This window comes from Delphinapterus leucas, chromosome 12, assembly GCF_059928025.1.
Source record: "Delphinapterus leucas isolate spDelLeu-1000000601 "Yukka" chromosome 12, BTC_Dleu_Yukka2, whole genome shotgun sequence".
Lineage (NCBI taxonomy): Eukaryota > Metazoa > Chordata > Mammalia > Artiodactyla > Monodontidae > Delphinapterus > Delphinapterus leucas.
In genome coordinates this window covers 58,435,521-58,454,050 of record NC_143140.1, presented here as the reverse complement: position 1 = coordinate 58,454,050, position 18,530 = coordinate 58,435,521, and the positions used below count along the sequence as shown (strand labels likewise).

Here is an 18,530-nt window from a genome sequence, read left to right as displayed (position 1 = left end):
TATCTCTTCCAGTAATTTATTCTGTGACATTAGGGTATTTACTCTTTTTGTAAATCTCCTTTTGTAAGCCAAGATTATTTTACTAAGCATTCTCTACAGAACTTTCCAGTCCTAATATTGTCTAATTCTCATTTGTAAGAAATGTCTCCCTTGCCTGAGACGTTTCCAACTTTGACCCAAATGCTGAAGAATAAACTTACTTTTCTGATTGCAAGTACAATCTGTACCAAAGTATAAACAGAAATGTCAGATTCAGATTCTAAAATGAAAATATTTCTAAGTATTATATAAATCTACTAAATAGAATTCTAATATTTGAAGTATTTACTTCACTTGAATTTCAATATATACACTTAAATTATACTTAAGTTTCAAAAAGTACATTGCTGGAGCAAAGCATACTATTGAATATCCAATGAAATGACATGACGTTTCTCTAAATATTAATTTAGCTACAAGGATCACTAATAATGGAACACAGGATGCAGAAATTATGCCCATGACACCCATGTACAAAAGAATTTATAAAAAATGAAACAGAAAAAGATATTGTCTCAGGAGACAGGAGAATGTGGATAACAAACTGTGGTTGAATTATGGTTTCAGTTTTGGCATATTTCCAAACAAAATAACAATGACTTTCTAAGTATTGTCAGTTCAGTATATATAATATTCTCTTAAGAGCAAAAGTTTAATTTCATTGACACAGTGACTGAAAAAAATGTTTGGACTAAGGATCCTTAAAGACTCCTTATCATTGGAAGGATATAAATTCAAATTCTCTAGCAGGGTACTGCTGGTTTCTTTATCACCATCCCTCACTGTGACTTTCCAGCCTTGGCTCACATACTTCTCCCCGACTTTGTACATCCAGTGAGGCAGCCACATGAACTTTCACACTCCATTTTTCCTTATGTTGTTCCTTATGTTGGAGATGTCTTTCCAATTCTTCTTTGATGGCAAATTTTATATCCAGTTTCAGGATTGATCACAGATGCCAGTACCTCTGTGAGGTCTTTCCTTATTGCATCAGGTAGTTTGTCAGTCCTTCTGCTATGAGCTCAGAGCCCTGTGTATGTGTCTCTATAATTGTACTTAATCTGTCTACGTGGATGCCTTTCAGCATAGACTGAACTCCATGAAACCATCTTTTCTTTTTTTTTCTCAGCTCTGAGCCCAAGAGAGACATTGAATAAATATTTATTGAATGAATCAAGTTTACCTTTTCAAAATACAAAAAAAAAATGTATTCTTCTTCTGACATATTGCTCCCAAGTGAAGAAACTTAAATAGACCTGGGGTTCTTGTTCTGCAGGGGGATCACTGTCACACTGCTAAGCACTGTAGGAAGGACAGTTTCTAGTTTGTTAAAATGGCATTAGCTTTTGCTTTTACTCTAACCAAAGCCTTTTTGAGAGTCTCAGACCTCAACTTTCTTTTATATGCACATATCCATCACAAAGTTTAAAGTGCTGTTAAAGATTTCAAAAAATTTCATTGAAGTCTAATATATTAGTAAATCAAATTAAATAGTGTATATAAAGAATTATATACCATGACCAAGTAAGATTCATTCTAGGTAAGCAAAACTGGTTTAACATTTGAAAATAAATTGACGTAATTCATTACATCAACCAGATAAACAAGAAACAAAATCATCTCAATAGATACAGAAAATCATTTGACAAAATCCAACATCCACGTATGATAAAAACTCTCAGCAAACTAGGAACAGAGAGAAACTTCCTCAACTTGATAAAGAACATCTGCAATAAAACCTACTGCTAACATCATACTTAATGATGAGGCACTAGAAAATTTCCCACTAAGATAAAAAACAAGGCAAGGATGTCCCCTCTCAGCACACTTATTCAACATTGTACTGGAAGTACTAGTTAATGAAGTAAGACAAGAAAAGGAAAGAAAAGACATACCAGTTGGGAAGAAAGAAAGAAAACTGTCTTGAATGATATGATCATCTATTTAGAAAATTCTAAAGAATCAATAAAAATCTCATAGAACTAATCAGTGATTATAGCAAGGTTGCAGGACACAAGGTTAATCTGCAAAAGTCAATTCTCCTATGTACCAGCAATGAAAAATTGGAATGAACAAAATAAAAAATGCAAGACCATTTACATTAGTGCCAAAAATGGAAAGACTTAGATATAAATCTAAGAATAATCTATTCTATATTCATGGGTAGGCAGACTCAACATTGTTAAGATGTAAGTTCTTTACAAAGTTATCTATAGATTCAATGCAATCATGATAAAAATTCCAATGGATATTGACAAACAGATATTATGAATATCAACAAACTGATCCTAAAGTTTATATGGAAAAATAAAAGGCCCAGAATAGCCAAGACAACATTAAAGGAGAAGAACAAAGTCTGAGGACTGACACCCAAGACTTATTATAAAGCTATGTTAGTCATCACACTGTGACGTTGGTGAAAGAATCAACAAATAGATCAATGGAACAAAATGAAGAGCCCAGAAATAGATCCACAAAAATACAGTCAACTGATCTTTGACAAAGGAGCAAAAGCAATTCAATGGAGAAAGGATAGTCTTCTCAGCAAGTGGTACTAGGACACTCACAAGCAAAAAGAAAAAAAAAAAGAATCTAATGCAAATCCTACATCCTTTTCAAAATATTAATTCAAAGTGGATCATAGACCTAAATGTAAAACATAAAACTATAAAACTCCTAGAAGAAAACATAAGAGAAAATCTAGTTTATCTTTGGTTTGGAGATTACTCTTTAGATACAACACCAAAGACACAACCCTTAAATGAAAAGTTGATATGTTGGGCTCTTTTAAAATTAAAAACTTCTGCAAAATATACTGTCAAGAATATTTAAAGACAAAACACAGAATAAGAGAAAATATTTGTAAAATACATATCTGATAAAGGGCTGTTATCCAAAATACACAAAGAACTCTTAAAACTCAACAATAGGAAAATGAACAAATCATTTTAAAAATTGGCCAAAGGTCTGAACAGATACCTCACCAAAGAAGATATACAAGTGGGAAATAAGCATATGAAAAAATGCTCAACATCATACATCATTAGGAAATTGCAAATTAAAACAGTGAGATACCACTACACACCTATTAGAATGGCTCAAATCCAAAACACTGAAACATCAAATGTTGGGGAGGACGTGGAGAAACAAGAACTCTCATGCTTTGCTGGAGGGAATGCAAAATGGTACAGCCACTTTGGAAGATTGTTTAGTGGTTTCTTATGAAACTAAATGTACTCTTATCATACGATCCTGCAGTCATACTCTTTGGTATTTACCCACATGAGTTGAAAACTAATGTACACAAATATTCCAGCTTTAATCATGGTTGCTAAACTTGGAACCAACAAATATTTCTTCAATAGGTGAATGGATAAATAAATTCTGGTATGTCCATACAAAAGAATTTTCTCCAGTGATAAAAAGGCATGAGCTATCAAGCCATTGAGGAACATTAATTTCTATTTCTAAGTGAAAGAAGCCAATCTGAAAAGTTTACATATTATATAACTCCAACTACATGACTCTCTGGAAAAGGCAAAACTATGGAGATAGTAAAAAGTTCAGTGGTAGCCAGGGGGAGGGAGGAATGAATAGGTAGTACACAGGGAATTCTTAGGGCAGTGAAGCTATTTTATATCCTACTATAATGGTATATGTATGTCATTATACGTTTGTCAAAATCCACAGAATGAACAAAACTAAGAATGAACCCTAATGTAAACTGTGGATTTTGGTTGATAATGATGTATCAATATTGGTTCATCAACTGTAACAGACATACAACATTAATTAGGGATTTGATGATGGAGAAGGTGGAGTGTATTAGGGGAGGACATATGTGGGAACCCTCTGAACTTTCCATTCAATTTACTATAAACCTTAATCTACTCTAAAAATTATTATAGTTCATTAATTTTAAAAAATGGTATGGAAATCTTAAAGAATTAATCCACTAAGTGAATTTCAAAATACTATGATATTCCATACTATGAATAACAGAAAGATTTATTTCAAAATCCTATTTATTTTTTATTTTATTAATTTTAAGTTAATATTCTTCTTATATTCAATTAGATTTGTTTTCTATATACATCCTCTCATAAAATGTTTCATGCTTGAACACAGACTATAATGATAAATTTCTCAGATCGCACATAAATGTGTTTGTAGAAAAAGATTTCTAATTGAGAAAAGAATTTCAAAAGACAATATAGAATATATACAATACTATGATGGTCATAGAAAATAGAAGAATATGTTACGTTTAAAATGAAGAGATGATTTGGGATTTTTACAAAAATTAATTGAAAAGTATATAAATACAGGTGTGTGAGATTATTAAACACTGGAAATTCACCATCCAAAATTTCTTAGGTAAAGAAAGCAAAATGCTATGTGAAGTTAGGTTGAAATATATATCATTTTTGGTTTTTATCCATGAAAATTGTCAAAACCGGAGATTTCATTTTACTTTGATACCTTAGCCAGGTTGGGACTGCAAAATTGGGAAATAACTAACCATGAAAGGCAATTATATGATTATTAGGCCTTTGTGTAAAGATTTAATAGTTAAGTTTTCTCATAAAATGTGATCAGCACAAATTTGGCAAATTTATTAATTTATTCAATGAATAGTTATTGACTTCCTAGTATGTGCCAGATGACATGGTCCCTGCTTCCGGAAAAGAATTTGGAAAACTATGGCAGATTGGCAGTTATGAAGAACATTGCTGTGAAGTGGTGATGCAAATATGCTCACTCTTCACTTCTAGAAGTAATCTGTGGTGCTATCAACTTTATAATCCATTGTGCTCCCAGCACTTACTGTAGTAGTTTAGCTCTAACTTTAATTTTGATGGTCCAGGTTCAAATTTCCCACTGCTATTTAGTAGTCATGACATTAGACAAGTTATTTACCTCTCTTAGATCCTATTATCATATCTATAAAATCTAGATAATGTCTACCTCCCGGAATGGGTAAGGAGTTAGAGATCTGTCTCAGTCAGCTCTGGCTGCTATAACAAAATATTATAGACTAGGTGGTTTAAATAACAGAAATGTATTTCTCACATTTCTGGAGGGTAGGATGTCCAAATCAGGTGCCAGCCAATTTGGTTCCTGGTGAGGGGGCTCCTCCTGGTTTGCAAACATGTCTTCTTACTATATTGCAGAAAGGGAGGGAGAGAGAAAGACAGATCACCTTTCTCATGTTTCTTCTTATAAGGGCACTAATCCCATTCATGAAGCTCCACCCTCATGACATAATCACCTCCTAAAGGCCCCCCTCCAAATACCATCAACATTGGGTATTAGTCTTTAACATATGACTATCAGGGTGAAACAAACATCCCATTCATAGCAAGATTTTATGTAAAAGTGTCTAACCATACAAAACAACACTTCATTATTATATGTAAATACAGGAATGACCACGACCTAGCTTTGCCTGCCCTCAAGGAAATTACAGTCTTGTTAAAAAGATTTTTTTCTTGAAGAAAACATGGGAACTTTGATATCTTAAGTTGAACATGATTACATGAGAAAAATTCATAGCTAATAAAGTTTTCTTTGAAAAACAAACTCTTTAGGGCTTAGAAAGCAAATTATATGCCTAGGGTGTCCTAGTTTATCTCAGCTCCCAAATATATAAAGGAGTGCTTAATTTATTTTTTAAATAATTGTATATTGCTGATCTTTCTAAAAGAGCCGATTACAGATAAAGTAAAATATACCCCACTGAGGTACAATCCAGAATTCTGAAAAGTATTCTCTTCTTGCAGCCAAGCTACACAGCGTAAAAGCATCATAATTATAAAGTTTTATCAGAATTCAGTCAAAGGAAAAGAGTATTTAAATGATTTCAGGAAGTACCTCAGCTAAGGTAATTTGAAGACCTATATTACTATAGGAAAGAGTTTGTCAAAAGGACTAGAATACTTAGTCCATTGGACAAGACTTCCATCTCCGTGGTGATTGCAAGATACACATTAGACAAGTTCTATATCTGTTAGTTGTTTTGAATTTCTATGCCATGCTCCATGTCACAGTTTTAACATGTTAACACAGCCCAGCTTGCCTAGAACAACACAGTGCTTGAGTAATTGAAGGAAGCTTCTCAGAGATGCATATACAAAGTGTTATATAGTATTATATAATTGGTGCTTTCAGAACTCCACAACTCTCCACATTCTGCATTGATTATTATCTTAACTTTCAGAGAACATTCTGAATTCCCTTATTTACAGTTTCTTGAGAAATACCTTACCATAGTCTTCAAGTACTAACAACACTGTTAAGATGTCATTCAAAGAAATTTTATATTGTACTCTTTAATTAGAATGTCCTGTTAGAGATAGAGGATAAGACAGGTTGCAAAATTATATTCTTTTTTTAAATTAAAAAATAAAGACTAAGAAATACAATGAAGTTCCAAGTTTTTTTAAAAAAAGACACCAACATATAAATATAATTGAATTGGAGTTGTTTTAAATTGAGAATTTTTAAACAGATTTTTAGAGAAAAATATTTTAAAATGTTAAAAATATGTGTGCCAAGTTATTTAGTCTATAGACCAGGAAATGATTAAATGCATCACTAAGGCAAAAAGGAAGTTAAAAATGGCATCCCGACCAAGTCATACTTAATTACAAAGTTAATGGACAATGTCCTGAGTAAAATTAAACCCTGACAACATCTTTTCAGGAGCATTCAGAGTTAGTATTGCATAAAACATCAAAATATTTTATTTTTTCTCATGGGGATTATAAACATAGAATGCTAAACCATTTAGACTACTTGAAAATTCTTTTCTCTGTATTTATTTATGAAACATATTTTGGAGTTTGAAAAAGATACAAAAATGCTATAAAATACCTTTTCTAAAATATCCCTGATTGTCAAAATTATGTCCAAATGAACATAAAACAATGACAGATGCATGTAGGGCATTCACATATTAAATATTTAAAAATCATGCAACTAATCACAATTGAACCACTCTAGGAACAAGGTAATATCACTTTAGGATGCAACAGAGATGTTATGAAACAATTTTGACATTTTTGGTGCTGTGTGATGTACATTAATAGTCATGATCTGAGGAATTATCTGTCATTGAACTTACGGATAAAGCTCTCCATATGGTTCTTTAAAACTACTCTTTCCATCAGAAGAAAAATCCAAAAAAAATTGATACTTTGATCTTATTCATTATGCTCATGAAACAATATCTCAAATCAGCAGGCAAATTATATATCTTCAAAAAGAGGAGAGAACCACAGTTTTTGAAGTGATACTTTTGAACACTTCAGTAGAGCTAGCTGGAAAAGAAAGGTTAAGAATTTTGAGTTTGATTCTTCACGCAGCCAGGAAATCTGGGCTGCCTGATGATTCTGTTAGGATCTTTTACACCTTCCAATTTCAGTTTCTTTTTTACAATCTAGCTACACTTGACATTGACATCAAGCCAAAACACTTCAACAGAAATATTTTTTTAAATATCCTAATGTCTCTAATAATAAATTGATATTGAATTTGATCATTCAGAGCAATGAGTAATAACTAATAGTTAGATCAAAGATATTATTAATCAATACCCTTTCCTTTAACTACATTGTTTTCGGGGTTCAAAATATTTATGTGCTGAGGAGGAACTCCAGTGCTGATTTCTTTTGTTACAAGATTGTCCATTATTTCAGTTTTTTATTTTGTCTGTTTCATAGGTCTTTTACAAAAACCTTGAAGAAGGAAACACTATTATTATATATACATTTTATCTTTTAGAGGATAATGTTAGAAGAAAAAGTAAATGCTATTTTCTATTTCTTTTTATTGGTTAGATATTCAGGTTCTTAACTTTAAAAAAAAACCTGGATTTATTGAAATTGAAAATTTTTCTCTTTAAATGAATAATTGTTATCTAGTAAATTATTTAAAATTTAGCTTGCTATTTATAGCTCTTTTGTTCACACTTTGTGTGTGGTATTCATTTTTAAACATCTGGCAATAGCAAAATTGATAAAATTTATATTACCAATATATGAATATATATCAATATAGGCAAATTATATGAGATTGGATTTAAAACATGCAGGTAAAAAGTAACACAGGACATCAGTTTTTCTTTTAATTTCATATGTTATTAAGAAAACAGTTTTTAACTTTCTGATTTATTTTGCCCTTGTATACTTAGTTTATTCACTAAATCAAGTTTACATGATCAAAGCAAATAAGATTTGTTTGGGGCACTTAAAAAAATCATGTTACTGGTTGTATTGATAGCTTCCATTTGTAAATGAGACTTCAAGCTGATTTGCTTCTGCAACACTTGCATGTAATATGTACTTCGCCCATATTTCCAACTGTTTGCAAGACATTTCCTTTTTGGGTATCTTGTTGACACATGAAGCACAATTTATTCAAACCAAAGGTAATGTCTTCCTCCAAAGAACTGTGTTACCTATATTCCATATGTCAACTGGTGGTAAATTAACCTTCTGTGAACCAAGTAAGAACTCCAGGAGTTCTTTTTTTGTATGATCCTCAGCTTTTAAAAAAACCTGACTTACATCCTGTACCCTGATATACTGTTCAATTGTTATTTCCTGACCAGTGAAATTCTCGTCAGCTGAGGAACCTAAACCCAAATGCAGTAAAAACCTTCCCCAGTTTTAAAAGTAGACTTAATCATTTCTCTGTTATCTATATAGCTCTACTGGAGAACTTACATTGTGCATGGTACAATGTTTTGTTGTTTATTAGCTGTTTCATGTGCTGTTTCTGCTTACAGACCACTTCAAAGCTTAGTGATATAAAACAACAGCTGATTTTACTTTGCTCATGATTTAGAGAATCAGGAGTTCAGGAGGGATCAGCTGAGCAGTTTTTCACTTGGATACCTCATGTGATTACAATCAGATGTCGGCTTGGGCTGCAGACATCTAAAGTAACTGACTTCTGGATGTCCAAGATGGCTCACTTAGATGGCTGGTAGTTGATGCTAGCTGTTGGCTGGGAGCTCAGCTGTGGCTGCCGACTGGATTGCCTATATGTGGTCTTGCCAACCTGGTGGTGTCAGTTGGAGTACTTACATGGCAGCCGGCTTCCCCCAGAGCTAGAGAAGCAGATAGAAACTACATGGTTTTTCCTGATTTAGCCTAGGAAGTCACGCAGCAACACTTCTACTGTATTCTTTTGGTTACAAGTGACTCACACACCCAAACTGATAGACTGTCCAGCCCATGCCTCCCCATTCTCTCTTCTGTCCTAAAATGTCTTTTCAGCTTCATTTCTTTTGGTCTAATTCCTTTCCAGCTTTCAAGCTCTTCTTCAGTACCACCTGCCAAAGCCTTTCCTGATTCCATCATTGAGCTACCAGAGCCAATATCTTTGTGTTTGAGTTCAGAGAGACATTAGTTCAAATCCCAGATTTCCCGTTTAAGGGCTACATGACCTTGGGAAAGTTATTTAATCCCCTTATGTGAAAAGTAGCAATAATAACAAGACCTACCAACCTTATAAGGTTATTGTGAACGTTGAATGACTAAACAGTAGAGAACATTCCCTGTGACACACAGTAAGTAGACAATGTTAGCTATAACTCTTATCATACCTTCTTTTTCCAAAGCCCATAGTATTTTATTTGTACATTCTTGTATCTACCATAGTCTGCCCCTTGTAATAATTTCAGGGCTTATTTTCTATCTTCCATATATTTAGTTCAATATGTTACAAGCAATTTATCCCAGTAGACACCTGTATCTTGAATACCAAAGCAGAGCCCCTCTGGTTCTTTAAGCCTCAGTAAACATAACACATAAAGAACTTGCCATTTTTTCTCCATTATTCCTTGTAACCTTTCCTCCCTATGATTCTTCTTGCAGAAATTAGAAAAGAAAAATCCGGAAAGACGTCTTCAGTTCTGAAGGATAAAGGTAATAGAGTCAAGTTAACATAACACAAGAAATTTATTAGCAAAAATATCTGAATGTGTCCACAGTACATTAGTCATCTTCTTTGCAGGTTTGTGGGTCAGAATTGCACAGGACACCCTCATATATTTGAAAACTTTTATTTATTTACCTGTCTGTTAAATACTTTCCTTCAGTTCACTGTGACTTAAAGTGCTCTGATTATAATTTCTGAAAGAAAAACACAGAGAAATGATTTTTTAAAAAGAATGGAAGGGGGGCTTCCCTGGTGGCGCAGTGGTTGAGAGTCCGCCTGCTGATGCAGGGGGCACGGGTTCGTGCCCTGGTCCGGGAAGATCCCACATGCCGCGGAGCAGCTAGGCCCGTGAGCCATGGCCGCTGAGCCTGCGTGTCCGGAGCCTGTGCCCCGCAACAGGAGAGGCCGCAACAGTGAGAGGCCCGCGTACCGCAAAAAAAAATAATAATAATAAAAATAAAAAGAATGGAAGGGATAAAAAAAAGATTAGAAGGAAAATAAAGAGTATTGGAAGGGTTTGCTTCCATGCCCTCTGGTTCTCTCCTTTCTGTCCTTCATTGACTATATATTTAGTGCATAATGTTTCCAAACACTTGCTAATCATTGGCAAAACAAAGATGGCAAAGCTAGGAATAGAGAGGAAGACTTGGGAATTGGAGTTCTGAATTCTGCTGTCTTCAAAGACTCCTAGTCATGCTCTCTCTGCTTTTGTCTTATCAGGTTCCTTACTGCTATGAAAGAGCATGATATTCTTATTTAAGTACCATTCAAATCCCAGGCCTCGTTCTAAGAATAATGTCCACATAAAGCATCAAGCCATCTCTATCGACTTCCTAATCAAGTCTGGGGAATCAGAGAAGGCTTTCCTGAAGAGTTATATTAAATTCAAGTATGATGCATGAAGAGTTAGCCAGACAAAGGTGTGAGGATTGTTTGGGAGAAGCACAGAAGCAGGTTATCTGCTCTTTGCCAGACACATCGCAATCTACTTTATATATTTTGTTTCTGCAAGTTGTGCTTGATATCACCATTTCAGTAAAGGAGGAAGCTGAGGTACATGTAATTTAAATTACTCAGTGTCACACTATGGGTAAGAGGCAAAGGCAAGAATCAAAGGCAAGTCTGTTGGATTTTAACACCCATTTATTTCATTTTAACACAGATACTGCTTGCTCCTTAAAATAGGGCCCTTGTATTTGTATTTTTATTTTATTTTATTTATTTTTTTTTTTGCGGTACACGGGCCTCTTATGGCCTCTCCCATTGCGGAGCACAGCCTCCGGATGCGCAGGCTCAGCGGCCGTGGCTCATGGGCCCAGCTGCTCCGCGGCATGTGGGATCCTCCCAGACCGGGGCACGAACCCATGTCCCCTGCATCGGCAGGCGGACTCCCAACCACTGCGCCACCAGGGAAGCCCTGTATTTGTATTCTTCAAAGCACCTTTGCTTTGAGTGCAGAGCTCATTACGTAAGTTAGAAAATCTATAGACACACTGGATATGCGATGTGGAAAATAGTCTTAGCCCTTTTACTATTGGGGTGACTTTCCTTAATTCCCACAGAGGAGCTCAGTCCATTTTTTCACCAGTGATTACTTGTTCTTTGAGAAAGACTCCTTCTCTCCTCCATTCTCATTTTATCTGACAATTAACAAAAACATTGTCCTTGTTTGTGTGAGAACTAAAGGTATTATTGAAACACACTACCAGGAAAATCCATATATACATGCAAAATCTAAACCTTCCCTCCTTCCAATGCAGTATGAAATATACTTATTTTGGTGAGCACTTATTTCACAGGAGTACTTGAACCATATATTATTGTCCACTATGAAAACAACTCAACAGAAATTTGGGTCTTACCTCTAAAATGACCTTTCAGGCAATGATGATTATCAAAAATTTAAACTACTACTTAAAGACTTCACTTGTGCTGAAGCCTAAACTAATTGGAAATGGTACTTGTAAACATCTGTCCCAGAAAACATTATCTGGGAGAATTTATTTATTTTTTGGCACATGGGCTCAGTAGTTGTGGCTCACGGGCTCTAGAGCACAGGCTCCGTAGTTGTGGAGCACAGGCTTAGTTGCTCTGTGGCATGTGGGAACTTCCCAGACCAGGGGTCAAACCCGTGTCCCCTGCACTGGCAGACAGATTCTTAACCACTGCACCATCAGGGAAGTCCGTATCTGGGAGAATTTATATCCACACTGACCACTTTACTGAGTAGGCTCCTGTAATTTCTATTATTATTGTTGTTGTTGTTGTTGTTATTAATGTACAATTGCAGACAATTTCCTAGGGAACACTTTTTCCTCAACGTTAAATTCTCTACTGTTTGCAAGATGTCTCCACAGTCACTAGAAAATCGTGTATATAAAGGTCTACTACATATCATTATTGATTTGGAACTATTTAAAATGAACCTCTTTTTTTATTCAAGCTGTGTTAATGCCCTCAAATATCTTTGTTATATACAAGTTGGGTACAATTTTAGAAGAATTATATTGTCACTTTTCCTTTATTTTCTGAATATAATTTTCATTATATACAAAAATCAAAGAAAAAATTGTAGTATTACCTATAAAATTTCAGTGACTTTAACCTCTGCAGTGTTATTGTTTCTGGAGAGGATTATTGAAGCTTGCTGCTGAACTGTGGCAGAATCAGAATGCAGCAATTCCACTTGCTACATAGCCTCTTATTTCACTGGAGCAACTTAAAGATTGCCTACCTTTGCTGGTCTCTTATAGACTCCACCTGCATGTATATATTAGAACCCATACTGAAGCAATGCTACATTTCGAAAATCAGAATTATTACACGGAAATCCTTTGGGGCTATATTTACTGGGGATGTGATAACCATGAGTAAATTAGACATTTAAAGAAACATCATTAGGCTTCTGTCTTTATTTAAGGAGGTATAGAGAGGGCTAGGGATGATTATTCCAAAGTCAAAGAGCAAGAGAAAGACACATCTTGTTGCCTTTTGCTGCTGACTCAGCTACTGACTTTCCTGGACTAGTGGACTCATGTAAGCCCTCTGTACACACTCAAGAGGGCAGAGCCCTGCTTATGCAGCCCTGACCATCCAGAAACCAGACAACCCTATTAATTAGCCCTATTATTGGTTATATTCCTTCTGGCATCCACCACTATCCTCTCGCTACTTGCTTCTTATTAGTCTGACTTATCTGAGGTTGCAAGATTCACCCATGGTCCAAGAAACTGCAAACCAAATCATAACCAGGCAACAAGGAGGTTAACTAATTACCTTCTATTGAGAATGCAATGGTAGCACCCTTAGGTTCCTCTGGCATCGGCGTAATATGATGGACATTAGAATTATTGACTAGCTTTGTGACTCAGGCTTGCATATGTTTGGATCTAGTGCCAGAGAATTCAGAGCAGAGCTTATCTTCTTTCATATTCTGATGCTCAGGACCATGCACCTGATGATTCCCCCAGCTTCTCTTTGTCTTCACCATACTTTTTCTTGGCCATTCCCACTCATCAAACAAAAGCTAGAGCTAAGAATAGGGTAAGTTGGCTGATGACTTTGAAACCGATCCCCAGTGATTTATTCATCACGAACACTCACCCTAGTTCATTATTGCCTTTGTGTCTGGGAGTGGTGTAAAACCTGAAATGATCTGCCTATTTCTTTGTAAATATTTTCTCCATTACAACCTCCTACCAGATTATTTTGAGAGTTCCAAGAAATATCCCAGCACCTTTAAACATATTCTAGATCCTGATAATCAAGATTCATAAGCCTTCCTGTAGGCTCTTGGTCAAATGCAAAGAAACTACCATATTTGTAAAAACAACACACACAAAAAATGTGCCCTCCAATGCTTTGCTCCTGACAAACAAGATAGATGCATTGAAAAATGCCTTAATAGCTGACCTAAATCAACAATGTTTCAATCCTTACTAATACAGAAGTGCAGAATTCCCATGTAACACTGTCTCCACATTTTTGGTCATATTTGGTATCCCTGGGTAGTTAGGGACTCTCAGACCAGTCTGTGGACTTCTTAAATCAGGTCAAAACCCCCTGAAGTCAAAAGGACACTGAGAAGAAATGAGATGCAGGAAAGTTGGTGCAGGAGATGACCCAGCCTGGGAGCAAAGGTATCTTCCTACTAGCAAACTAGGAAATAAAAATTATTTCTATTTTCTGAGGACTTTCTTCAAATTTAAGGTGCTGGGTTTATGACCTTCAAATACCCTATAAAAGTATATCTGTTTTTCTACCCCTTCCTTCTTTCTCCACCAAAATCGAAGCAGTCTACAGGCCCTCTCTTTAGGTCTTGTTCTTTATAACTACTTTAATCTCACACAGTCATGTACAGACACCCATTTAAATCAACATGCTGAATCTTGAAATGTGAAGTTCCAGGAGTTGTGCTCTCCCACCCCACCAGGAATCTGTCCCCACCACCACTTCTCATTTCACGATACATTAATTCTTTTGGTTTAGCCAATGCAAAGCAGTAAATTACCCCTGTCAGCCTGAAAAAAAAAAAAGTTAATGAAGCTTCTCCGTGTGTCTATTCAATTCATAGTTCTTGATTTCATCTTCACATGCTGAAATACACAGAAAAAATTGATCTTATTTATTCTTAACACAATAAATAGCAACAGGGACACTCCTTTGCCACCAAAGCCACTTTTAAAAAGTCTACAAGCCTATGGATATTTAAGGCTCAGTTTATCTATCAAGAAAATCTTGCTCTGAGGGACACAGCATTTTCAGTGGAACACCAGAATACATTCTTGACACAATCCAAATCCACCCGAACTCAGTGGATTCTAAGCGATTGCTTGGAGTGGCATGTCCATTCACAAGCACCACCACCGTATTTTTTGCCTTCCACCCCAAACCTCAGATGAGAATAGAAAAAAGGGCTGGAAGGATAGATTTCTTTCTTTGCTTCCTTTCTCACTGCATTATTAATCATTTTCGTCAGTAAAATAGATACTGAGATTTAATGTTGCAGAAAAGGCAGAAAACTGGTTTTAGCTTTTATTTTTAATAGGTTAAAAATATATTTTATATTTCATCATATATTTTATCAAATTTATCATAAATATGATAAATTTATCATATTTATCATGTCTTCCAGACCCATATATATGCCTGGAAGGCATGATATGATTAGAATCATTTTGTATTTGAACCTGGTAGGATAAATGAGGTTTTACTTGATTTGCTTTAACTAAGGACCACATGTTTAAGACATTGGGAGTTCACAGATGAAACTGTCTCAAAATTTATTTTAAATCTTATTCTTGAAATTTGTTTGACTTGAGTCTGATGACTAAAACACCACATTTACATGATATATGCAGAGTTTTCCATTTGATTGTTTATTTTTTTGAAAAAACATAGCCTGAAAGAAATAAACTAAGTTAGTGCTGATTATAACAGTTTTGGAAGACTTCTAGATGCTGAAGTCATGTGTTCTTTAAAATTACAGATAAAGCAAGTTCCTATTCATCCAAATACACGTCCCCTTAAATGAACAAATAGATTGTACCTCATTCAGCAATTTACATTTATTTTAAATAGAAGTGATTAGAGAACAGCTCGTTGTACTCTATACTGTTGTTTCTTTGTCTATGATTAAAATTATTTTTGAAAGAAAACATCATATCATTTCCATCCAGGTTCACCTTACCGCTAGCTCATTGACTCCATTGTATGTGTCTTCTTACATCTTTTGATACTGGTTTCAAATAAATGTTCAATGTTTCTTTCCAGAACCTATTAAGGGAAAAGAAGTGAAGGTTCCAGCTTCCCTAAAGGAAAAAGGTATTACTCTATAATGAAATGTGAAAACACATTGATCTGCCTATTGCATATTCAGTTATTTGAAATAAAGTAGTATATCATTATTTTTCATATTCTCAAAACTCTAATTTTTATATGCCCTCCTCTGTTTTTGAGCAAAGGAAAAATTCTAAATTGTACTATGAAACAACAAAGGAAAGAGTGGCCGTGTCAGAAATACTAAGAAAGCTTTGAAAAATGCCTATGCTATTCTGATTCCGTGAGTCTGTAGTGGAAAATCTACATTTTGTAAATATCCCAGGGTAGATCCTATTAGGAATAGCCATGGGAAACCAAAGATTTAAGATACAAAAAAATACTTAAAATTTCTCAGTGATAGCTTGCCATTCTGTAAGTTCAGATACAGTAAAATCCTAACAAATTTTATAGCTAAGAGTAACTTAGCGATAAACTATAGTCCAAAACCATCATCTTGTAGGTAAATAAAACTGAAATAGTCAAGAAATTTTTCAGTTATTGTAATTTGCCCCAGAGCCAGCCTGAGAATGCTGATCTCCAAATCAAGCACTGTGATCTTGCTAAGGTGCATCTTATTGCACCTCTGGCCTTCCTACTATACTAGGCTCAGAGGAATGTGGATTTTGATATGCCATGCAACAAGTTATGTTCCCTAAAACATAAGTAAATATGTTGTCCAATGTAATACATTTAGTTTCTAATTATCCCAAGACATTCTATGGGTATGGTGTCGTTCTCCAAACTGTCTGATATTTCTTGTTGTCAAAATGAACATATTAGTGAACCAGTAAAACCATGAAGTATACCTGCTATGTTGAATGTTCAAATAGAGCCTGTTTCTACATTTACCCAGAAGAGAAGATCTACGTGAACTATTGACAAATATACAGGGACTTAGTGGTAAAAATTCCAATTTACTGGAATTTTTTATTAAAGAGAAAAAAAACTTTTGGGTGAACTTTTATAAGCATGCGCTGGAGTTGGAGGAGATGTGGGAGAGTAGTAGGAGGGGAAAGCTGACAGGAGACTCAGTGAGAGCAATGAAGGACTCAAGGAGAAGCTCCATTAGTCAGTGTAGCAATGTATAAAAAAATACCCTAAAGTCATATTTTTCTAACTTTGCAATTAAATTTAAATTAAACAAAATTGTTATTTAGTGAAACATGAGAGCATGGCATGATTTTTTTCTCAGCCATGTATGTACTTAATATTTTTAAGAAAGTATTTCAAGCAACATGGACTCCAGACCTATTAAGGCATTTATGTTTCACTTCAGAAAAATATCATTATATCCAAAACTTTATTTTTATTGTCACCTAGGTAGTAGTTATTTTGGTGCTATATACAATTTTATGTTTTTCAGGCATAATATGTAAATTAGGATATGTTGCTTGCAAGAGAATTTTTACGGTTATGTTAAAATGTTCAATAGGCAGCAAAATGTTGTTACATTGTATTATTTGAAGAATGAATTAATTGTGAAGACTAATGACATTCCTTTGGATTTAGCTAAACTGATTTATTTCTTTAAAAGAACTGTAGATTTCTTCAACATGATCTGACTGTTGATTGCAAGGGACATTTATATAAATATCTAAATTGAAAAGATTTGATGCCATCAAGTAATTCAGTCATTCAATGATGTTACAATTCTTTTGCCAAACTAAGATAGAAATATCAGAAATGAGGGACAGACAGGAATATTATAAATTTCCACATTTTTATTAGGAAGTGCAGTGCAAAATTTTCCCCAGTAGAAATGTGTGTGGAATGTATATATGAATGAAAAACAATTTAGGTTTCCACTAAAAACACGTGATGATAACTTGAGTCTTTGAACACTGGAAATATCTACTTAAGAGCTTCCTCTCTCTTCTTTCGTCCTTCCAGGTATTGTTTTTTCATCATCCCATTCCACATGGTCAGTGTAGCACCAGCCAGTGTGTGGCCACAGATAATGGTGGTGGGGAAGGCAGCATGTGGAAAAGATGCATTTTTAAAAGTTATATTCTCATTTCATTAATATTGAATTTTCTACTTTACTATAGGTTTCAAATAACCACTTGAGTATATTTAATGTGGTTTTTCTTTTACCATTTAAAGCAACAATGATCTCTCTTAGTAATGTGCTGGAATATTATTAGTGCTTTGCAATTTTATGCATTGAATTTCATCATTTGTTTTCCACCGAACAACCAAAATTCAGGCCTGTGGTGCTGAATGTAAATGACAGTCCTAGGACATTTTGATAGAAAGTGTAACATGACATGCAGACTTTCACTTTCACCTCTGAGAGGTGGTGTCACATTAGGCTTTCTTTCCTTAAAGGGGGTCACTGTCATCTCACATATATCAGGAGAGCTACAATTCAAAAAATTCTTACTAAAAAAGAAATTAATTTTAACAGAAGTCTTGTTAGATTAAAAGTTTAGCATATCTTCTTTTAGTAAACAGAGGGAGTCTTAAAAGTCTTTATTTAATATCCAGTCAAAGAGTGTCAAACAGAGCGATAACATCATGCACACTTAAATGATAAAATTCACAAATACATAGAAATTGAACAACATATTCTTGAAAATCCAATAGGTCAAAGAAGAAATTAAAAGGAAATTAGAAAATATCTTTAGACAAATGAAAATGAAAACACAACATACCAAAACTTACGGAATGCAGCAAAAGCAGTTCTAAGAGAGAAGTTCATAGCAATAAATATCTACATTAAA

General features: G+C 34.6%; 1 protein-coding gene across 1 annotated transcript in view; it reads left to right on the top strand.

Moving 5' to 3' along the window:
- TRDN (triadin) overlaps positions 1-18,530 on the top strand; it is a 313,614-nt gene that overhangs the window by 224,747 nt on the left and 70,337 nt on the right. The window contains exons 23-24 of the mRNA XM_089921672.1: positions 9,924-9,974; positions 15,760-15,810. Coding sequence (XP_089777798.1) covers positions 9,924-9,974; positions 15,760-15,810 — 102 coding nt within the window. The remainder of the gene's footprint in view (positions 1-9,923; positions 9,975-15,759; positions 15,811-18,530) is intronic.